Source organism: Apus apus, chromosome Z (genome assembly GCF_020740795.1).
Source record: "Apus apus isolate bApuApu2 chromosome Z, bApuApu2.pri.cur, whole genome shotgun sequence".
Taxonomy (NCBI): Eukaryota; Metazoa; Chordata; class Aves; order Apodiformes; family Apodidae; genus Apus; species Apus apus.
The window spans coordinates 30,389,297-30,409,589 of record NC_067312.1 but is presented as its reverse complement, the minus strand read 5'-3'; the positions used below and the strand labels follow the sequence as shown (position 1 = coordinate 30,409,589).

General features: G+C 34.7%; 1 protein-coding gene across 8 annotated transcripts in view; it reads right to left on the bottom strand.

The window, feature by feature from the left end:
* The window catches only part of KDM4C (lysine demethylase 4C), a 272,401-nt gene that overhangs the window by 202,504 nt on the left and 49,604 nt on the right, over positions 1–20,293 (bottom strand). For all 8 annotated transcript variants that reach the window (XM_051642757.1, XM_051642760.1, XM_051642762.1 and 5 more), the window contains exon 8: positions 17,899–18,036. In XM_051642757.1, the coding sequence (XP_051498717.1) occupies positions 17,899–18,036 (138 nt within the window). The remainder of the gene's footprint in view (positions 1–17,898; positions 18,037–20,293) is intronic.

Sequence of the window (20,293 nt, the reverse complement as noted above, 5' to 3'; positions counted from 1 at the left end):
CTGATTAGAAGAAATTCTTGCTGCCTTTTAAAAAAATTTCAAACACTACAGCTTACTGCTGATAATGCTGATGTGTCATTAAGACTTGCTGTAGCCAGGGAGAGCTGTGAGAGTCACCTAATTCAGCACTTTATATTGGAAGAGTCTACAACAGGTGTTGCTTATTCTAGCTTTGACCTTTTCTACACTAAAATATTTAATAAAATTAGTTCAAATAAACAGCAACAAGGTAGATACAGTTGAACATATTCTGAAAGTCTCAAATAAACCAAATTACAGACTAAACTCATTTGCAGCGTCTAATTTCTTGTGCACAAATGCTTTGCCTTAACTGAAACTTTATGATGTAACTAGCTCACACTAGTAATTTCATCTCATGTCACATACTTAAGGCTAATGTATAAAGGCCTCTAATTTCCTTACACTCTTCTCAAAATATAATTAGCACGACACAAAAAATACCATCACCCCCTTGGAAAAAAGGCATTATGTTGACCCAGCACACAAATAACTATCTTCTTTTTTTTCAATAGGATGTTTTCATAATGCTTTTTTGCCTTTTTTTTAAAACCACAAGAGTTCATGTAGGAGATCAAATGGGGAAATAAAAGAGAACCGTACCTACAATTTATTCTAATGAAAGAGAGTTGTGTTCTTCTTAATATGAATTCTTCATTCTTTCTGTTTTAAAAGCCAGCTTCACTAAAACTGAAGTTTAGGATGACAGAAAAGTGCACACTATTTAACTTGTGATTTTCTTTAATTTTTATCTTGCTCCCACACAGATGGTATATAACGCTTTCATATAACAACATACTAGGTCTGCTATAAGGTCTCCCTGGAGCCTCCTCTGCCTGGAGAACAGTATTTTTTGAAACCAGAGTGTTAAAAACATAGGTTATTCTCTTAAATTGAAGTGATAATCAGGGAATTTATATGATTACGAAAGTAGTCCTAGCCCAAAGAAGGTGCAAAGGAAACAATAATGGAAGTAACCTTTATTTTAAAGCCCAAAAATTACATGATAAACTAGTAATACTCTAAGATAAAATTAAGCAGTTGCTCACTGAACTTCTCCCATCTTTGAGCTTGTATTAAGGTTCCTGGCCAGGTTGCACCAATTTCACCCATGGCTTATTAGAATCACTTTCTCACTTGTCTTCATTATTGCAAACTTCGAAAATTGCTTTTTGGATGGTAACCTTAATGAAATACATTATACTATGAAATTTTAAACTAGGTATTTCCTGAAGCTAGAATTAGAATCTTTCTGTACTTGTTTTCCCAGGAAATTAAAAAAGAATTAAGAATGCCCAAGAAGTCATTAATCTTTTCTGGTATCTAGACTCATTCACTGTGCTAAACTCCTAAGCCTGCCAGAAAAACACTTGAAGACATTGAATGTTAAGAGAATAAACTCTGCACAAAAGCTCGAAGATGGAACACAGCAATGTTCATTCACCAATGTTCATCTACCAATGCTCACCCACATAGAAAATAAAAATGTATTTTCGGAATTGAAAAAAAGAATGCAGATTATGTTTAGAATTTGCCTAATAGAGGGTCTCTGGTTGCTGCTCATATTACCATTAATTTTAAAAAAGGCTGTGTGCACATTTTTTTTATTGCAGTAAAGTAGTACTGCTGAGTAGTCACTTCAGTGATTAAACAACACGAAAAGTCATTTTCACAATTACAGGAAAGGTCATACACATATATAAAGTATAACAGTCTTCTTTCCTCACTATCAGGAACGCAAATAAAAAGTCAATATGGGAATAACAAAGAGCAAACAAAAAAAAACATGGAGCAGCAATTCAGTTTATGACAAAGTTTCCCTCTGTATCAGACTAAATGAAAGTAAGTAATTTATAAAAGTGACAGGGTGACAAAGTAACCATGACCACAAATTCAACCAGGATGCAAAAGTATTGGCTAAAGTATCTGTTGCACTATTTGCCTTTATTGTATGAGTGATTCCTTTGTGATCATTACCAAAAAACAAACAAACAAAAAACATTTAAAATTGTTTGCCTTTCAATGAGAGAGCTACTAATTCAATAAAGATTTTTTTTTGGAGGTAGAGGAATCACCCAATCGACGTATCTCAGTAGGTATAACACAGCTCCAATACACTGCAGCTTTTTCATCATCATACCAACTGACACTTCTGCAACACCCTCTGGTATCCAGCAAACCACACTGGGTAACTAAAAAATTCTAAAGAATCTAAATGGTTCCTTGGTCCAGGAAGTTCTGAAACTGTTAAACTGTCCATAAAACTACACTCCATATAGGCATATTCCTTCTAAGATTAAATTAAATAATACCACTAAATCAATTATTCTTACCTGCAATAACTATAAACAATGCATTTGTGCCCAGCAAACAACGTGTATTCAGTTTTTGCCTGTAGTAAGCCTTACACCCTAGGGAAGCCCTCAGGAAATTCTGTGTGCCACCTGGCTTCATATTCTTTCTCTGACAAGCTATTTATCAGAGTCTTTCAGATTCTGCACAGTTTATCCCTAGGAATTATTTTAGAGCTCCCAGTCAAACAATGATGGAGATGATATTAAAAGATTTACATTTATCTCTGTGGTCACTACAGTTATCAACATAGGAAGATAACAAACGTGATATGAATCCCGTTTGCCTAAATCAAGAGCCTTCCCTTTTTGGATGTACTAAAGCAAACAGTTCATGTGCTAAATTTGCACACACCTGCCTTATTCAGCTATAACATCTATGACCTAATATCAATGCAAAAAAGTCAACAACTAATATCAAGGATTAAATTAAAACACTGCAAAAATTAAGAAGCATTTTTAAAAAAATCATAATTGGCCAATTGTCAGCATTCTCATTTACAACTAGCTCTAAGAAAACAACTACATCAATCCTAACTTGCTTTCAAAAGTCCCATTAATAAGGTTAAGAACTATCAATAAACTTCTTGTGTCTTATTTCTGGAGACTCACAATATCAGCACAGTCAAATCTGGCCATCTGATTACTCCTTCAGTTTTTCTACCATATATTAATCTGTTTTCAACTATTCACAACTGGAGACAAAAACACAGACAGCAATGCAAAGCAGTTCAAACACTACATTAACTAACCAATTAATTTATAAATTGTGTAAAGAGAGAAAATAAAGCAAAGCAAACCAAGGAATTTGCATTATGAATTATACTTCGAACATAAACACTTGCAGGTGATTTATGCAAAAGATTCAATTTTGTTATTCTTCAGTAAAAAGTAGCCTTATTAAAAATTACAGTTTATAGTACACCTAGATAATACGTTAGAGACAGCTCCTTGTATTCATTTCTTGTTCTATCTTGGTTGCAGAACACTCAAGAAAAACAAAGAAATATGTACAAATAACAATTTACACTAATAACCAGGAGTCTCACTACACATTACCTAAGGAAGTAAGAGATAAATAAACATAGCAAAAAGGCCAGTATGTGGCTTCACAATGCCACTACACAATATTGTTAATGATTTTGAAAATGCTTAATCAGGCATGAGCTTGAAAAAAGGATAACCACTGAACCACAGGCTAGGCAAAGACATAAAGGTGTGCCCACATATACAAAGGTACCAAAGAAATCACTAGAAAGGAAGACTCATTTATCACAGAATGGTTGAGATTGGAAGGGGCCTTTAAAGGTCATTTAGTCCAGCCACCCTGCAATTAGCAGGGACATGTTCACCAGATTAGGTTGCTCAAAGCCTAGTCCAATTTGACCTGTAATGTTTCCAGGGATAGGACTTCTACCATGTCTCTGGGCAACCTGTTCCAGTGTCTCAGCACCATCACACTAAATAATTCCTCTCTAATATGTCATTCTAATCTTAATCTACCTTCTTTCAATTTAAAACCATTACCCTTTTTTCTATCACTACAGGCCCTACTAAAAAGTTTGTCCTGCTCTTTCTTATAGACCTACTTCAGGTACTAGAAGGCTACTGTAAGTCTCCCCAGAGCCCTCCCTTCTCAAGTCTGAACAAACCCAGCTCTCTCAGTCTGTCTTCATAGGAGGTGCTCCAGCCCTCTGATTATCTTCATGGCCCTCCTCTTAACTTGCTCCAACAGTTCCATTTCCTCCTTGTGCTGAGGACCCCAGAACTCGACTCAGCACTCCAGGTGAGACTTCATGAGAGCCGAGAAGGGCAGGATCACTTCCCTTGACCTGCTGGACACACTTCTTTTGATGCAGACCAGGATACAGTCAGCCTTCTGAGCTGCAAGTACACCTTGCCGGCTCATGCCCAGCTTTTCTACCAGTACCCCCAAGTCCTTTTCTGCAGGGCTGCTCTCAATCCCTTCATCCTCCAGCCTGTATTGATACTGAGGACTGCCCAGACCCAGGCGCAGGACCTTGCACTTGGCCTTGTCAAACTTCATGGTGTTCACATAGGTCAACTTCTCATGCTTGGCCCAAGTTCCTCTGGTTGCCATCTTGTTCCTCAAGCATATAAACTACAGCAGTCAGTCTAGTATCATATGCGAGCTTGTCTGAGGGTGCACTCAGTCCCACTGCCTATGTCATTGATGAAGACAGTTAAACCGTACAGGTCCCAGTACAGACAGACTCCTGAGTGACACAACTTACCACCAGTCTCCATACGGACATTGAGCCATCACTAGCTACTAGTCTCTGGAAGTGACCATCCAACCAACTTCTTACCCCCATCAAATCCATACCTCTCCAATTTCTAGAGAAGGATGTTGTAGGGGACCATGTCAAAGGCCTTACAGAAGCCCAGATAGATAATATCTGCAGCTCTTCCCTTGTCCATTGAGGTAGTCACTCCATCATAGAAGGCCACCAGGCCATTTACTGTCAACTATCTTTCCAGTCTATGCATCCAGGCAAGCTTTGTCCTAATTGCAGAAAGAACTGATGGGACAATTCACACACTTGTTTGCTGCTACGATTTTATCACGAAGAATGATAAAAGCTATCAATCATCCAATCATAAACATACTGAGAGGAGATAGAATGACCAGACATGTGAGACCCCAGAAAGCACATCAACCTCAGGACACAAACTGCTATGGATTTCTGTCTAGTTTGTCAACATCCCGTATAACTTTGCTTCCAGCTAAAACACTAAGGTGCAATTAGCTCAACATTTTTAAGCTGCTGCTCTGGTATGTCAGGATTGACATAATACCACTGTGTTACCTGTATCTAAAGTAATTATCTCTACAAGATCCTTACTTAGTGAGTCAACAATAGTTCAGTCTTTCTGACCAAATTTAGGTAAACTGTTAACCAAAGTTCAAAAACTGGTGTCTGAGGCTACCACTTAGAAAAATTTTTGTCTTGCACAAGTATTCACTAAGACCTCAGTGAACACAACTAGGTCAGTATCTTCAGTTTTCCAGTCCAGTGTCAAGGTACAAGCATTTACCAAGGGGGGGGGGGGGGGGGGGGCGGATATAAATAAATAAATAAATAAATAAGCTATGGCCTGATTTTTTTTAATAAATGTATACAAGTGTTAATTTAATTAACATTAATTTTCTTCACAGTCATGTTATGAATAGCTCTGGAAGGTAAAACAAGATTACTGAACCTTAATTAAAAATAAAAGTCCGAACAAACTGCAGCAGTATAATCAATACAAATTACTTTATTTAAATTAAGTAAAATTTAATTAAAGTCTTTCATATTACATTTATTCTCTTTGGAGTCAAAGACTTTCCAACTCAAACTGTTTTGTAACAATGTTAAAAGTAACACAGCAGTCAATAAAATTTCACATTATCCTAAATAAAATATTATGTGCCAATAATACCATTTTTATGAAACAAAATACTGATTCTGTCGCATGCTAGAGTTTAGCAACAAAGCCAGAGGAAGAAAAATCCATTTCACTCTCCATATGGAAAATATGGCAATGCAAACCATCTACCTGTTCTGCTGCTAATATTGCAGTTATTACAATTAAATATTCTTTACTGGAATCCTCTAATTTACAGACTACACACCACCTCTTTATTCAGATATACTGATTAATTCTGACTCAGATCATTTTGTAAGCAGAGAGGAAAAAAAAATACAAATATGCAACAATTTCCTAAAAAGACAGTCGTGTTCTATACTAACTTTTACAAGACGCCTAAAACTGTTTATTTTATGAAATGTTTGGGATTTAGAGATCATTAAGAGAAAAATCATGCAACTTTCCTATATCTAAAACAATACCACCACACAACGGAGCCATATGAGGAGCTTCTGACGGCTAACTATTCTACCTATACATGCATGAAAGAGTTTAACACTAACATACTGCATTTAATTTTTTAAACAGATGTCAGTGAAGTTCTTGATAACAATATGAATAAATCAATTATTCTTAAAAGAAAACTACTTTTAAAAGAAAGAATTCAATTAAAATGCTCCTGAGGCAATTTATAAACTTCAAATAGTGGCAAGTAAAAAACATATCATTATTAAAACCTATTGCAAAGAGCATTATGAGAAAAGCCCTGTAAGCGTATCTGCGATTAAAAGTCCTAACCCCTATCTGAGAGTATCAAACTTGCAGGATTGTATACAACTCAAATGGAAAAGTAACTGGCTTGTTTAGAATTTGCCATTACTGTACTGAAGTCCAGCCCAAAACTTAAAAATCTTGTCCTTTTACTGATTTATTTCCAATAAAATTATTATAATTTTACACCAATTAAAATATACCGCTTTTAATACCCTACTTATTTTTGTTCAGAGTATTAAACAACATTCGTGACCACTCCATGTAGATTGCAGGCAGGTACTTTGATACTAAACCCTTCCCTAGGAAGGAAGAGTGCCTCAGCACTCTGATTTTTTTCTTCACTGTCCTCATGACTTTTCCACAAACACTCTGCCAAACACTCTGTTTTAGGCAGAGGAATGTCTGAAACTGAGTTGAGTATAGTTGCTGTTTTATAGATTAATTCTTACCAAGTCACTTAATATTGTCTTACCACTATTAGAAGCTCCTCCATCTTAAGTGGATAGTATATTCCCTATCTCAAAATCCAAAATTTAACCAAAATCATGATTTAACTGAATTAGAATAAAAATCTAAAAATAAAATCCTGTGTCACTTTTTCTGGAAATTAATTGAAAAAGCCTGCTTTCAGTTAAACGGGTGTTGCTCCAAAATCAACTCAGAATACAAATGCCTGTATCAGATAAAATAAAAAGAAAATTATCTTCCTTTTACTCCCTGCAAACTCCAGAACATGGTGGGTTTTCATATTTTTCTTACTATCTCTTTGCAGCTATATCCCATGCAGGGTGTCTTATTTCAACACTTAGATTTTTTACTGTTCATTATTGTTTATTGTCACCCTGATGTTGCAACTGCTAGAAATTTAACCAATCATTTATTTTCAGAAAACTAACAAATATTTTCCAAAGTCTGACATTTCTCATAATGCCATTACTATTTCTTTCACTCTTTCTTTCATGACAAAAGCATTTCAATAATTCAGTCACCTCCAAGTAACTTGCTTTACAATCATAGATAAAATAGGCAGCTCTGTGATGTGCAAACGCGAAGTCAGTTTCTGTGGTTGTTTCACTGTCTTTCTTCAGGATTTTCTAGCAATTATTAGACTTTGCCTTGCTGAAGTAAACAACAGCCTCTTTCCTCTACCCAGCATGAAAGTAATATAAAATACAGTAACCCTGAGAGACACCCCTTATTCTTTTGTCCCCTCTAACTGAAAACACGCTTCCTCTTAGAGGCAACAAGCTCTGGCACATTATTTCTTTATCCTTTTCTTATCACCCCTTTACAACTATACTCGTACCTTAGAGGGAACTGGAGATGAAGCAAGAACAGACATAAGACTTGCTTAATTAAACAGGCTAAGGCAGCACTCTTTACTGCTTCTTAATACAGGGAATTTCTTCAGCAAAACTACAACACAATATGAAGCCACATCTACTCAGATATCTCACTTACACAAACGAACTATAAGTACTGAAGTTTTTTTCCTCTTTTTTTTTTCTTTCCTTAAGTTTTCCACTTTCAAAGATCATACATAAATTTTAGATTTTATTTAATCAGGATTCTCTGTGAAGACTTTTGCCAAAAGATATTTTGTCTACACTCCCCTGAGTCCCACTACCCACTCTGATAGCTTTCCAATAATGTTCACAGAAAATCAGCAGCATCACCCAGCTTTCTTATTACACTGTAGTTTTAATTCCATTAATAAAACTCCTTTAAAACTGACTAATTCAAATATTTCGTTCATACATACATCTACAGCATAGAGAAACTAAAACATCACCTGATTTACAATACTGTAGTAGAATTATTTTTAACTTCAAACAAATTTGCCAACTAATTACCTTACAGTCTGTTTCAAAGACAATCAACAGATGTGCTAAATGCTATCTGGATTTTTTTTTTAATTTTGTCCATTCTTAGATTCTAAGATACATTCTTACATCCTGATTAATAAATTAATTACGGATACACTAGGACAAGTGTATCAACACCTTGTCATCATCTACATAAAAAAAGGGAGAAAAACACAGAGAAGGGTTTTTGATGGTATCTTCCATCTTTTTGAGTAAAATTTTAGTCTCCCTAGAGTCACTGGAAACAAATACAATTAAAAAGGCATGAAAAAGAAACAAAACAAAACGGCAGTACTAAAGAAAACTAAATTTCTCCTCTACTGTATTTCTTCTCTATATATACATATACAGATTTATCCCCAGAGCACTCACAATAACACACCAAAATACTTAGCCCTGTCTTTCTTACATTCTGTAATTGTTTTTAAAGTAGTTTGAAAAGGCCGTAAAATATATAGTAATTACTGTCCTGTATTAAGGTATTCAGAAAAAGTAACTGAAATAATTTCATTGGAATAAATTGGAAAATTCAGCCTTAAGCACCTTGACAGTGCTTATTTTTCACTTGTGTTTGCTGGGTATTTCCAACTAGACTGCTCCCGAGAAGCAGATCCTCTTTGAGCTCCCTAGAGCAACCCTTCTTATATTTAGATACATAGATACTTATTTGCAAGACAAACTTCAGGTGAAAAATTTTCCCCCATAATCCCTATTGTGTGGGATGTCACATGTCCAAGGTAAGATCAAGTAATATTGTTGTTAAGATCTAAAAAGTTAGTAATTGATTTGATGAGGTTGCTGAATATATGAGACCATGTTACATACAGAGAACAGACAATCTTAACAGAAGTTATTTGGTTATATTGCTTATAATATTATAAATTATTATACATTATATATTATACTTAGTATACAAAAAGATGAAGCAACTTATTTCACTGTAAGAATGTATGTAAGGTCTTGTAATGAAACATACAGAAGTGCACTTTATCTAAAACTTAATACTTCCTTTTCTTTGGTGTTAATATTGTAACTGAGTTAAGAGGTGACTATATATATCCTTGGAGAGAGATGACACCTTCAAGTGATTAGTTCTACCTTTTCTGCCAACAAATTGAAAGTGGCTAATGCTTCAGTCAGAAGGACAAATCTTAAAAACTTAATACAACCACACAAGAACAGAGGTCTTAATTCAGCTTTTTTTGTCATAAAACATCTCATTAAATTATTTCTATACTTCAGTAACCTTCTTTTTGTAAAAACAGAAATGTATTGTATGGTCATACAAGTTCATTTAAAATGCTTTTTAAGAATTTCAAACCTTAAGACTTTTCAACTAGTAGTGCATCAACAAGCTGTACTCCCTCAAGCAGTCAGTACAGGGAGGACACTAAGCCTACAGCTGAGGTATCTTCTCATGTTCAGCTCCTGTTTCATGTATCTGCTAGGATACTACATAAGCTCATTTGTGCTAAAAGTAACACCTACTCTTTATATGCCCTGGTGTAATTACTTCAGGATATGGGTATATAATTTATTCTTCTTCATTCATACAAGCCTTGTCCACTGCTCGGACTAAGCCCAGGAATTCAAAATGTGGATTTATATATATAGCATTTTATTTCAAATGAAGGAAGCAAATAAGCCATTTGTGTTTCAAGTCTGTGGTATTGCTTTTAAAGCTTTTTTTCCATTTTTAAATAATATTCCACAGACTCTCAGAAAAACAGGGAGAAAACTGCAAGTATGTGCTTATCTCCACAGTATGTTTGGCCTGAGACAAATGAGTAAGTCTAGTTCCAACTGCAGGAGCGATTCACCACCAGCAGAGGTGAAACCTGTAGAAGGTCCCAGTAGAAGATACAGATTAAATGAGTGAAAATCATCTTCATAAAAAGCTTCACCTCTTAGTAAAGAGGGGAAATGGACAAAAAGAGACAAAAGCGCACACACAAAAACAACAACAAAAAACAACACCAAAATCAAAAACCTACATAAATATCCAAGTTCTAGACTATGTCAGACACCAAGAGAAGCCACATGGAAGAACAGCAGCAGTTTATCATATCCTGAGACCATACTTCTTTCTAGCAGCAGCAATTTACTATGAAATCCTTGAAATAGAACCATATCTTACTCTTCCAGCACTAGTCCACCTGGAGGACATTTCTTATCAACAATACCTAACATTAGAATTCCCTGCCAAACTGTGAAGGCATGAACTCAAGAGTCAATGTAGTTGCAAAATAATATAAATAATTACAAGAATAGCAGTATTTAGTTGGGGAAGGGCTAGCTGTACAAGAAGAAAGGCTGGGAGTTGTGGTTTTAAAAGAACTGAACCTTAACAGTTAAATAGTCTTTTTTTTCCCATCCAGACATGTCACCTTCCAGGGTTGAAATACAGAAATATAGAATTACTCTACCAAGTCTAAAGAATCACATTCCTCTTGGAGTAGGAGAACGCAGTAATTTTTCAGACTGAGTTGTTCTTATGCAAATGTATACATAAGAGAAAATAATGACAGACGGCTCATTTCAATGCACTGACACCTGAACTACTTTCTGGTATCTGTGACATCTGCCTGAGTTCTAAATACTACACTGCATTCATGCAGCTTGGCACTCTTCTGCTAGACAGAGTAAGACACTATCTTAAGCTATCTTAAATGGTGCTGAACACCTGTGTTTCAACAGTTGATTCAAGCCCAGGGAGTCTATTTTCTGAACCTCAAATTTACAAAAAATAATTGCTTAGTTCAAATTCTTCCTTGAAAAACCTGGAATTAAATAATCTCTCTTTACAGGCTGTGACAGTAATATATATAGGCAAAGTCTAGCACATAGTGACAATAGTTTTTGCTTAGTAAAGCAAGGATAATAATAGTCAGCATCCTGATGAAAAGTAAAGAATGACAGACTGTATTGATTTACTAAACATTTCATATAAACAATATTCTGAAAAGGCAAGTTTATTTTAAACTATTGACTTTTTCTATGAAAAAAATCACCTCATTTCATGAAAGCAGCTGTAAAACAAAAATTTCTAAACATCCAACAAGTATGCCAGTTCAGTACATTTGTTACTTCAATAAATGGAACTTCCAGAACACCACTTAGGGGAAAAAAAGAAAAAAAAAAAGGGAAAAAAAAAAGGGGGGGGGGAGGGGGAAAGGAAAATTAGATTCCATCCTTTCTCCACACTCACAGTTGTCAGAATGTACTCAGGTATTTAAAATCTTATTTTAAGGCGTTCTCTTCCCCTTGCTTATTCAAGACTGAACTTTGAAAAAATCTGATTGCAGTGTTCGTTTCATTCTTATGTAATTAAGAAGTACAGCCCTGTGTCAGAAACATGCATGTGTAACTTTAGTCACATGTACTGTAGCATTGCACACAAAAAAAGGTAGGCTAGGTGCAAATATAAAAATATCATGAGAATCCACTCTGAACTTCAGAACTACCAAATACACTACTCACAGGTAACAGAAGTGTTTGCATATAGCACAGCACCAACTGTGAATATATAAAAACACAATCATACGAAGTTTCAGATTATGAACTTGCAACCAGTTACTGTACCAAAATGGGAAGGTACAAAAATAAATAGAACATAAATCTCTCTTGCATTTATAGGTAAATATATTTCAATTGTTAGTATTGTTTTCTATTCCTAAATCCACTACTATTTGAATTTCAAGATATCACCATTCTAGAAATCTAGAAATATGGAAGTTACTGCCCACTGGGAGACTGACAATCTCTCCATTACAGCAATAGATTTTAGAGTGATAAATTTTAATAGCTGTTGCTCTCAGGAAATGCTGAGTTTGTGACCTAAGAAGCAAGCAGAGGCAGTAGATGAAAGCAGTAAGATGGGCAAAATTTTTTTTAAAAAACAGAAGAGGTCAAGACAAAAGAAATAAACAAAGAAAATATTAAAAAGGACATTTTGCAACAACTATAAAGCTGAGAGTGGCACCATGATTATGAAGTGCAATGTCAGACTGCTGAATGCACAGAATTTGCTCTGAAGTGGTGTACTAACACCAGTACCAGAAATGGAAAGCACCTCTGGTTCTGAATCCTTGTAGAACTTCGTTCGCAGCCAAGCCAACAATATAAGATGGCTAATTATGAATTCCAGCAAATAAAACACAAATTCATACATCTAGAATTAAGCCAATACCATTCCAGACTGGCACCAAATGTATCAACAAGAAGTGTTTTAAAAATTTTCCTCCACAGCAGTACCTAATTCAAACAAATAATATAGGGTGATACGAGAATCACTCATGAGCTTATGTATATAGCTATGTCTGACATTTAATAGTAAAACACTGCTGTAGGAGTACAAGATATCTTTTAATCCTAGGCCCTTCAATCATTCACCCACATTAAAAAAAACAAACAAACAAAAAAACACAAAAAACCCCCAGTAACAGTACAACAAGTACAATTTTTATTTCTTTTTTTGAACTGACAACTAATATTTTATTGTACAAAATCAACCTAAACATAATCCTCATTGAAAAAAAAACATTACCTCAATAAATTATGAGAGGTGAGAAAGTGGTTTTGTGTGACAATTTCTTCCCTGATAAAATTATTTAAGTCATACATATTGTCTCTCGATACATATTTCTTAATAAAAATATTGTTTGGATAGCTTAAGCTGGACATGGCTATCCTCAAGACATGACTCTCTTTTACCCAAAGAAATCAGGACACTAAATAACTTTTCTTCCCTTTGAAACAGTCATAACTGCTTGAGGCAGCTGCAGCACAAAAACAAAATATCTTCACAAAGGTCTCCAAACAGTGAAGCTGAAAATCTAACCCAAAGTTTCATTTAACAGCCTGTCAGTTTTTTGATGTGAAGCTAATGAATGCAGTGGCAAACAAATCCATCAAACCTAACATCAAAACAACTGCACTTCATGCCACCAAAGGGAAAAATACAACCTGCAGGCCAGCACTTTGATCTAACCTATCCACAGAAAGCACGTTGCTAAGCAGCTACCACTGAAGAATGCATGAGTAATTGCTGTCTTAATTTTAAGAAAGAAAGCAATAATACTTAAGTATTATGTTTCAAGTAGGAAAGGATGGTAGACTTCTCTCCTCAGGTTCTACATATCAGCTAAACTACAAAAAGCTTTCCAACACCAAGATCTGAAAACAAATCACGTCTTAAAAGGAGCTGCAATACAAAAAGAATCATTATAATGATGAGTAAAATCACCTAGTGTGACTCCATCCCTGATGGAAGGCAGTAAAATTTACATAAATTTATACCGAGTGAAAGTCTCCAAATCATGCCACAAAACAGACACAGTGTGCAATGAGAGCAGAAATGTCAGTGTCTTCTCTGAAAGCTTTTGAAAGTGCAGGTACACATTTAGGCAAAGGGCAAAGGAAAGTTATGAGAGAGTCTACCAAAAGTATTTGGAAAAGCAACAAGCAGAGGAATGTGGGGACTTAAACAGTAACAGGAGGAAAACAGAAGGAAAGAAACTAATATAATCACTACTGCATAAGGAAGAATTAGACTTAAACCCTGACTAAACCTGCTCAAATCACCCACCTCGTGGACACAAGTTCTAGCAACTGAACACCATTCCTTGTTCAGCAAACAAGTTACTTACTCAGTACAAATCAAAGTGGGTTCCTACAAAACATACAAGCTAATTGCCACTGGCTCATCTGCATTACCAATAGTGAAAAAATGCACTGGAGTAAGGAAACTCAAAATGTCCTTCATGAAACTACACAATTCCACATTACTCAAATAAATGTAGCTTCACCAGGAAAATTATAAAATTCACTGAAGCCTGAAAAATTATCCTATCTGTCCATATTTTATATCATTTTTTTTTCAAAAATAAATAGCATCCAACAATTAAAAGTTACAGGATACCTAAAGCTCAGAGTGCCCTTCGTCTTCAAAGAATGTAACAAACAACTGAAGTACTTATGAGTTGAGCACTACCTCTCTTTGATTCATAAAGTGCTGCCATTACCTAGTATCAGCCCTACACCAACATCGCTGTGCACCACACCCACCATCAGCAGAATATGACTTGTTCTGTTCTTTTCCAGTATCTCCCAGTTCTCTTCCTGTGTGTTCTTGACAGTGGTAAAAGACAGCAAAAACAATCTCTCCCCTGGAGCTGGAGATTTTTTGTGTATCTGTTATTTCTCCATCTGTGGCTTTTTTTTTTTTTTTTTTTTTTTTAATTCTTAAATCAGCTTTTACTTCTGCTTAATTCTGTCCAATTTCACTCTCTCCCAAAGTGAGAACACATGTCAAAGCAGCAGCTGAGCTGTTGCAAAGAGTACACTGGAGATGCCGCCTGGTACTACTTTCCATATATCACTCCCTGACTGAAAGTCTTACACAAACTCTAGAAAACAAGATGGAGGGTACATCCAACTACCACAGCTAAGTATGGTACACATAGTAAAACCAAGATCACAAGTTTAGTGTTTTTAAAGACAGAAAATTAGCATCCATAGTCTCTGCTTAACCAAAGTTTCAATTACTAGGGGTTTAAATGAACTTCGATTTAACATTTGCAATTGATTTCACACAGTATTTAACACCATCTCATTTCATGCCAGAAAGCAGTATTATCACACAGCCTAAATATTTACGACAACTTAAATGGAAAATTTTGCCTCTTTTTTTTTTTTTTTTTTCTCCCTGAAACTAATGAAGAATAAATACTAACTGTACTTCAGGTCATTATTTTTTTTCCCAAGGAAGAAATGCACCTCTAAGCAATTAGAAACTATTCTATAAAAATAAAAGCGTTCCTGTATAAAGACAAATAACCAGTCATCAGTATACAATATTGTCTAGGGAGAATATAGCAACAAACTAACCTAGATATTGCTGATGCAATTTCTGGAGTACAATACAGGTGAACTAGGGAATCCACTTTTTTTTTCCAATTAACATTCGTATATATATCACACACAGAAAGCACATCTAAGTCAAACAAGCATCAGTACTCTGAAGAATGACAAATGGGAATGCAAGGTTATATGGTGTAGGTTTTTTTCTTTTAATTAAAATACCAGAGCTGCAATTAAAACTTACTAAAATATCAGTATTCTTTGGGCACATAGCATTCTTACCTTTTTAATTAATTTCAGGAAGTTTCCTGAGGTTGTGATAAAGCTAATCATAGCTATCCTCATGTTTTCATAAAGAAACACCCTAATTAAAAGAGTACCCAATTTGCATTAACTTCTGTGTGAGCTTTCAAAGGGTCACATAATTAGAATTTAAGAACAGATAACCAGTTATAATACTTTCTCTGTTTGACTTGTTTATCTTATTTGTGCAGCATGAGCAAATGCAAGTATTACGAAGAATTACACCATCACCTTTCCATTAGTTCTTATCTTCTTACACAGTTCCATTAAAAAAAAATTTAAAAAATCCTACAACTTCCAAGTATGTTCTTTTTCATTTATTAAGATAATACTCCTTAATTTTCATTCTTGCGGTAATAAGTAATAAAAAATAAGCAAGTAATATTAAGCACTCTGGTAATTCGCCAAAGAAACAGGAGTTCACATTTGACAATGTTATCGAAGATGCCTTTATAGAGGGAGAGCAGTCATTACTGCTTCAGCTGAAACTTTAAAACTTTCAGACTTTTAAATTCAACTGCAGATAATACAGAAGTACTTTAATTTCTTATACTGTATATGCACAACACTGTTCCTATGTGCAATAAGAACAGAGTACACAATTTAATATTTTGACAATAGATGTAAGATTTTTCTATATGCTAGAGAATTTTAACTAAATAAAGCTGTATTTAGAATTTATATGCCAAGATTTCCTAGCAAAAATGCAGAATTTCAGAAACACTTTTGGAGTGGTGGAAAGGAACAAAATTTCATTAACTTTGAAAAAAATATCTTCTAATGCCACTGAATTTAAACATGAGATAAAGTTTACAGTATAATACAATAATTGAGAGGCACACTGTAGGCATAAAATATTTAATAGTTTGAACTGGAGCAGTCACACACCAAATGGTAAAACATTTTTTTAAAACACAAGAAATATGAAGCCTGTACACTGCAAGGTATGTAGCTGCATGTATCATTACCTCAGCTTTCCTGTATCTGGAGATAAAGTTTCCATTACTAAAGCTCAGTTGAAAAAATTTTAGAGCTGCAGCTCTAAACTTTTAAAACCCAGGACAGTTTTACCTGCTGCAATTAACTCTCATAGGCCCATAACCCATGTCCATGCCCATACTCCTCTCAACTTTGTTTCATTGTACTTATCTGTAGAAATTGCAAACTATCAAACACATAGATATTATTTTCATTTTAATTAGCTTTACAGACAACACCTTTTGTTGGCTATTAAAAACGTAACTTTCCCACTAAAGGTAAAGACCACTCTGAATATGTAAGATGCATATTGATGTTTTCAATACTTCCACTACTGTTAGTGTGTGCACAGAGAACACATGGGAAAAATATTTATAAACTTCTTACCTTTGAAGCATATTCAATCTCATTAACAGTAATAATCAACAGTCACTAGAATAATACATTTCCACTATTGGAGAAGTTTCTCATTATGGTCTTCCACTTCCGAGTGTTTAATGAGAGTTCACTATCACTACTTAATTGTTAAACCTGCATTTTGTGCTTTGTTTCCACATCATCTTTTTAGCTAATACATTAATTCAATAACTATTGAAATGGTTTTTCACAATAAAGAACGAGTCAATGCAGAAACTGCCTCTAAGAAACATTTTGGGAAGCACATTAAACAAAGACTATGAGAGAAATACTCTGAGAAGAATCACTGAATATTGAAAAACAGTAACAAATTTCTGCTGAACAACTTGCACTTTCTCAATTTTGTATGTTTTCTTACATGGTGTACACGAAGCAAAAAATATTGCCACAGTCTAAAAGTTTAAAATACCTTCAGTGAACCTCACCTCATTTTAAAACCTGAAAATACTTACTCTGAGTTCACTATTCCTTTATTATCTCATACTATAAGATATACGATAACATCATAGATGAGAAATACTGAACTTGATACTTTAAACTTTGTTTAAATTTTAATTATTTATATTTCTTTTAAGGTATAAAAATTTCTAGTTTAAATAAAGTGCTTTCACAAATGGTAGAGTTTAAAGAAGGTTTAGGAGCAGAAGTCAGTTGTCATCATATACACTAACATCAGTATACATAGATTCAACTGAAAAAGATCCATAAATAGAACTGGCTGTGAAGAAAAACATACACATTAAGCTGCAAACAAAATTCATTACTGAGAGGGAACACCCATTAGCAAAGTATAATACCCACTACAAAAAGAACACCTATCAACAGAATTTCAACGGAAGTATAAGGTACTACCCAATTAATAGTCCTCCCTTTGTCACCAGCTTCCATAGATTCTCGCAAAGAAATAACCACAGGAAAGATTTCCTTACACAACAATTTTTTGCAATATGACTTACTAATTTTGCTGCTTTTCCATAATCAATCCATCGGATGGAGGCAAAGTTTGTTGACTCAGCACAGTTAAACCCATGGTTAAATCCTGCATGGTATCCATATGGGAACGTAATCATAAATTCTCCTGCTTCTTGTGTAACCTACAGCATAAAACCAAAACAGAACAAAAAAAAAAAAACCTCAAAGTGAAACACATTACAAAAGCAGTCCTGCTCCTGAAGCAAAACTGTATTTGCCTTTGGAGCTACCTAGAAAGAAAGACTTATTTTTTTCAACTTGCACACATCGCGATTTAATGCAAACATATAGTATACTTGAGATAATGTTGCTTACTATAAAATACATAGCTACATGTATTACATTATGAATTCAGAAAGTACTTTCAAAAAAGCTAATCTTGGAGCAGAGGTTCACTAATAACAAAACCTGGAAGTATAGGGAGCTAGAAGACACAGCGCAGAGATCACAACCATATTCCTGACAGAAAAGCAGCGCAGAAAAACAACCACAATTAATCATTCCTATATACTAGTAAAAAATTGTTGAAGAAATCATTCTGTCTGCCACCCTGAAGATGTTTCCCTAGAAACACACCGAAACTTTTCCTGAGAAGACAGGAGAGAGATCTTAATCACACCCTTCGCTCCCATACTCATGCTTTTAAAAAATTACGATTTGAAGACCTATGACTAAGGGCCTGATTTGCCTTTTAAGCTACTTACTAGTGATGATCAAGCATGAAGTAGGAAAAAAACTCTAAGTTAACGAGCTGTAGGAGTTAAAGGAAACAATGGTGTTCATCCCAAAGGAAAACACTGGATATATCTGGATCCACTTAAGAAATATCTTTAAATCACTTGGATAGGAAAGGAAGAATTATCAAAAATAGCTGTGCACCAATTCTTCAGCCTTACAGCTGCTAACACCTGGCAATGAAATACCACGAAGAATGTCCCAAAGTAAGGCCATTAAAACACCACTTTAGACATTACATTAAAACAAATTTCAATCTGTGTCCTCTCTCATTAAGCACAATTTAAGAGAAGGATATGAATCTGGATGTACTTATAAGGAAAACTCCAAACACCAAAGCACAAGGGGCCTGGAAGAAGATTCTCAAAGAGAAGTTTGACTAAACTCTAATATTGCTTTAGACAATGAGAAAGGGTAGTTCCAAAGATCTGCTCTGTTCTTTACATGTACAGCAAAAAACAATCAAAAGAAAAGTGCTGAGGCCACTGATTCAACAAAAAATTATAGAAAGCATTAAAAAAAAGTAAAAAATCAACACTAAAACAATTTCCATAATAATTATGTTTTGTATAGCCAAAAGGAAACCAAATGCCTAGTCATTGTGAAAGAGATATCAGATATAAAAGGCTTCTTACAAAAAAAAAAAATAAAGTTAGGCACAATAAACAAATAAATGGTCAGGGTATTCTCTTTCAAGAGAGAAATGTAGTCTCCTTCTATTTGGATAGACTGCTGCTCTCCTCTGGACATGAAGAAAAGGAGACACAACACTTGTCAGTCACTAATATTCCCTCAGATACAGGCTTAATCTCTTAAAGTCAGACCACCAGAAGGTGTATCATGGACAGGCTAGTTAGAGACTAGAAATGGCACACAGTCTTCTGAACCATCTGATAAGAATTAACCAATTAACTAGAAGATTCAGAAGGAAAGAGTTAAAAGAGATTCCCTGTATTGTCTGATATGCCTGTTTGCATCTAACACATCAGACAGCAGGCCCACTGAAAATCAAAGAGATCCATTTAAATGAAGCAAATAATCTGAGCAATGACTGATGACTGTTCAACAAGATGTATTTGCTGATTACAGGAAAATAAAGAGACTTCCTTAGAGATTGAATAGGCTCTTTTCATTGTATGACAATGCCTTGCAAAAGCCATACAGTAAGAAAAATTGGAAGGAAAATATGACTCTTTTTAGGGAAACACACTTATGATTTGAAATTGCAAGAAGGAAGAGTTACATTTTAAACAATCACCAAAATTAAAACTCACAAATCCAAATATTTTTCTTATTAATATGTCATTTTTAAAATATCAGGTTTTCAGTTGTCTTACATTGTTTCCACTTTTAGAATCTCCCCCTTTTTATCCTTAAAAATTTCACCTCGTAACTTTATGCATTCTTTATGTTCTGGTTTTTTTTGTTCATTGCAAGAATAAACACACCGGGATACCAATTCAATATTTGGATTTCTGATTGTATTATGACACAAAGGGAAGAGAGAAAAACAAGAAAAGCATACTTAGCTAAGAAAGCTAAAGAATAAAATGGGATCTTATATTTTACATCGGCACTTTGCAAGGTTAATTTTTTTCTGGATTCATATTTAGTATTACAAACAAATGCACATTCAGGTGCATA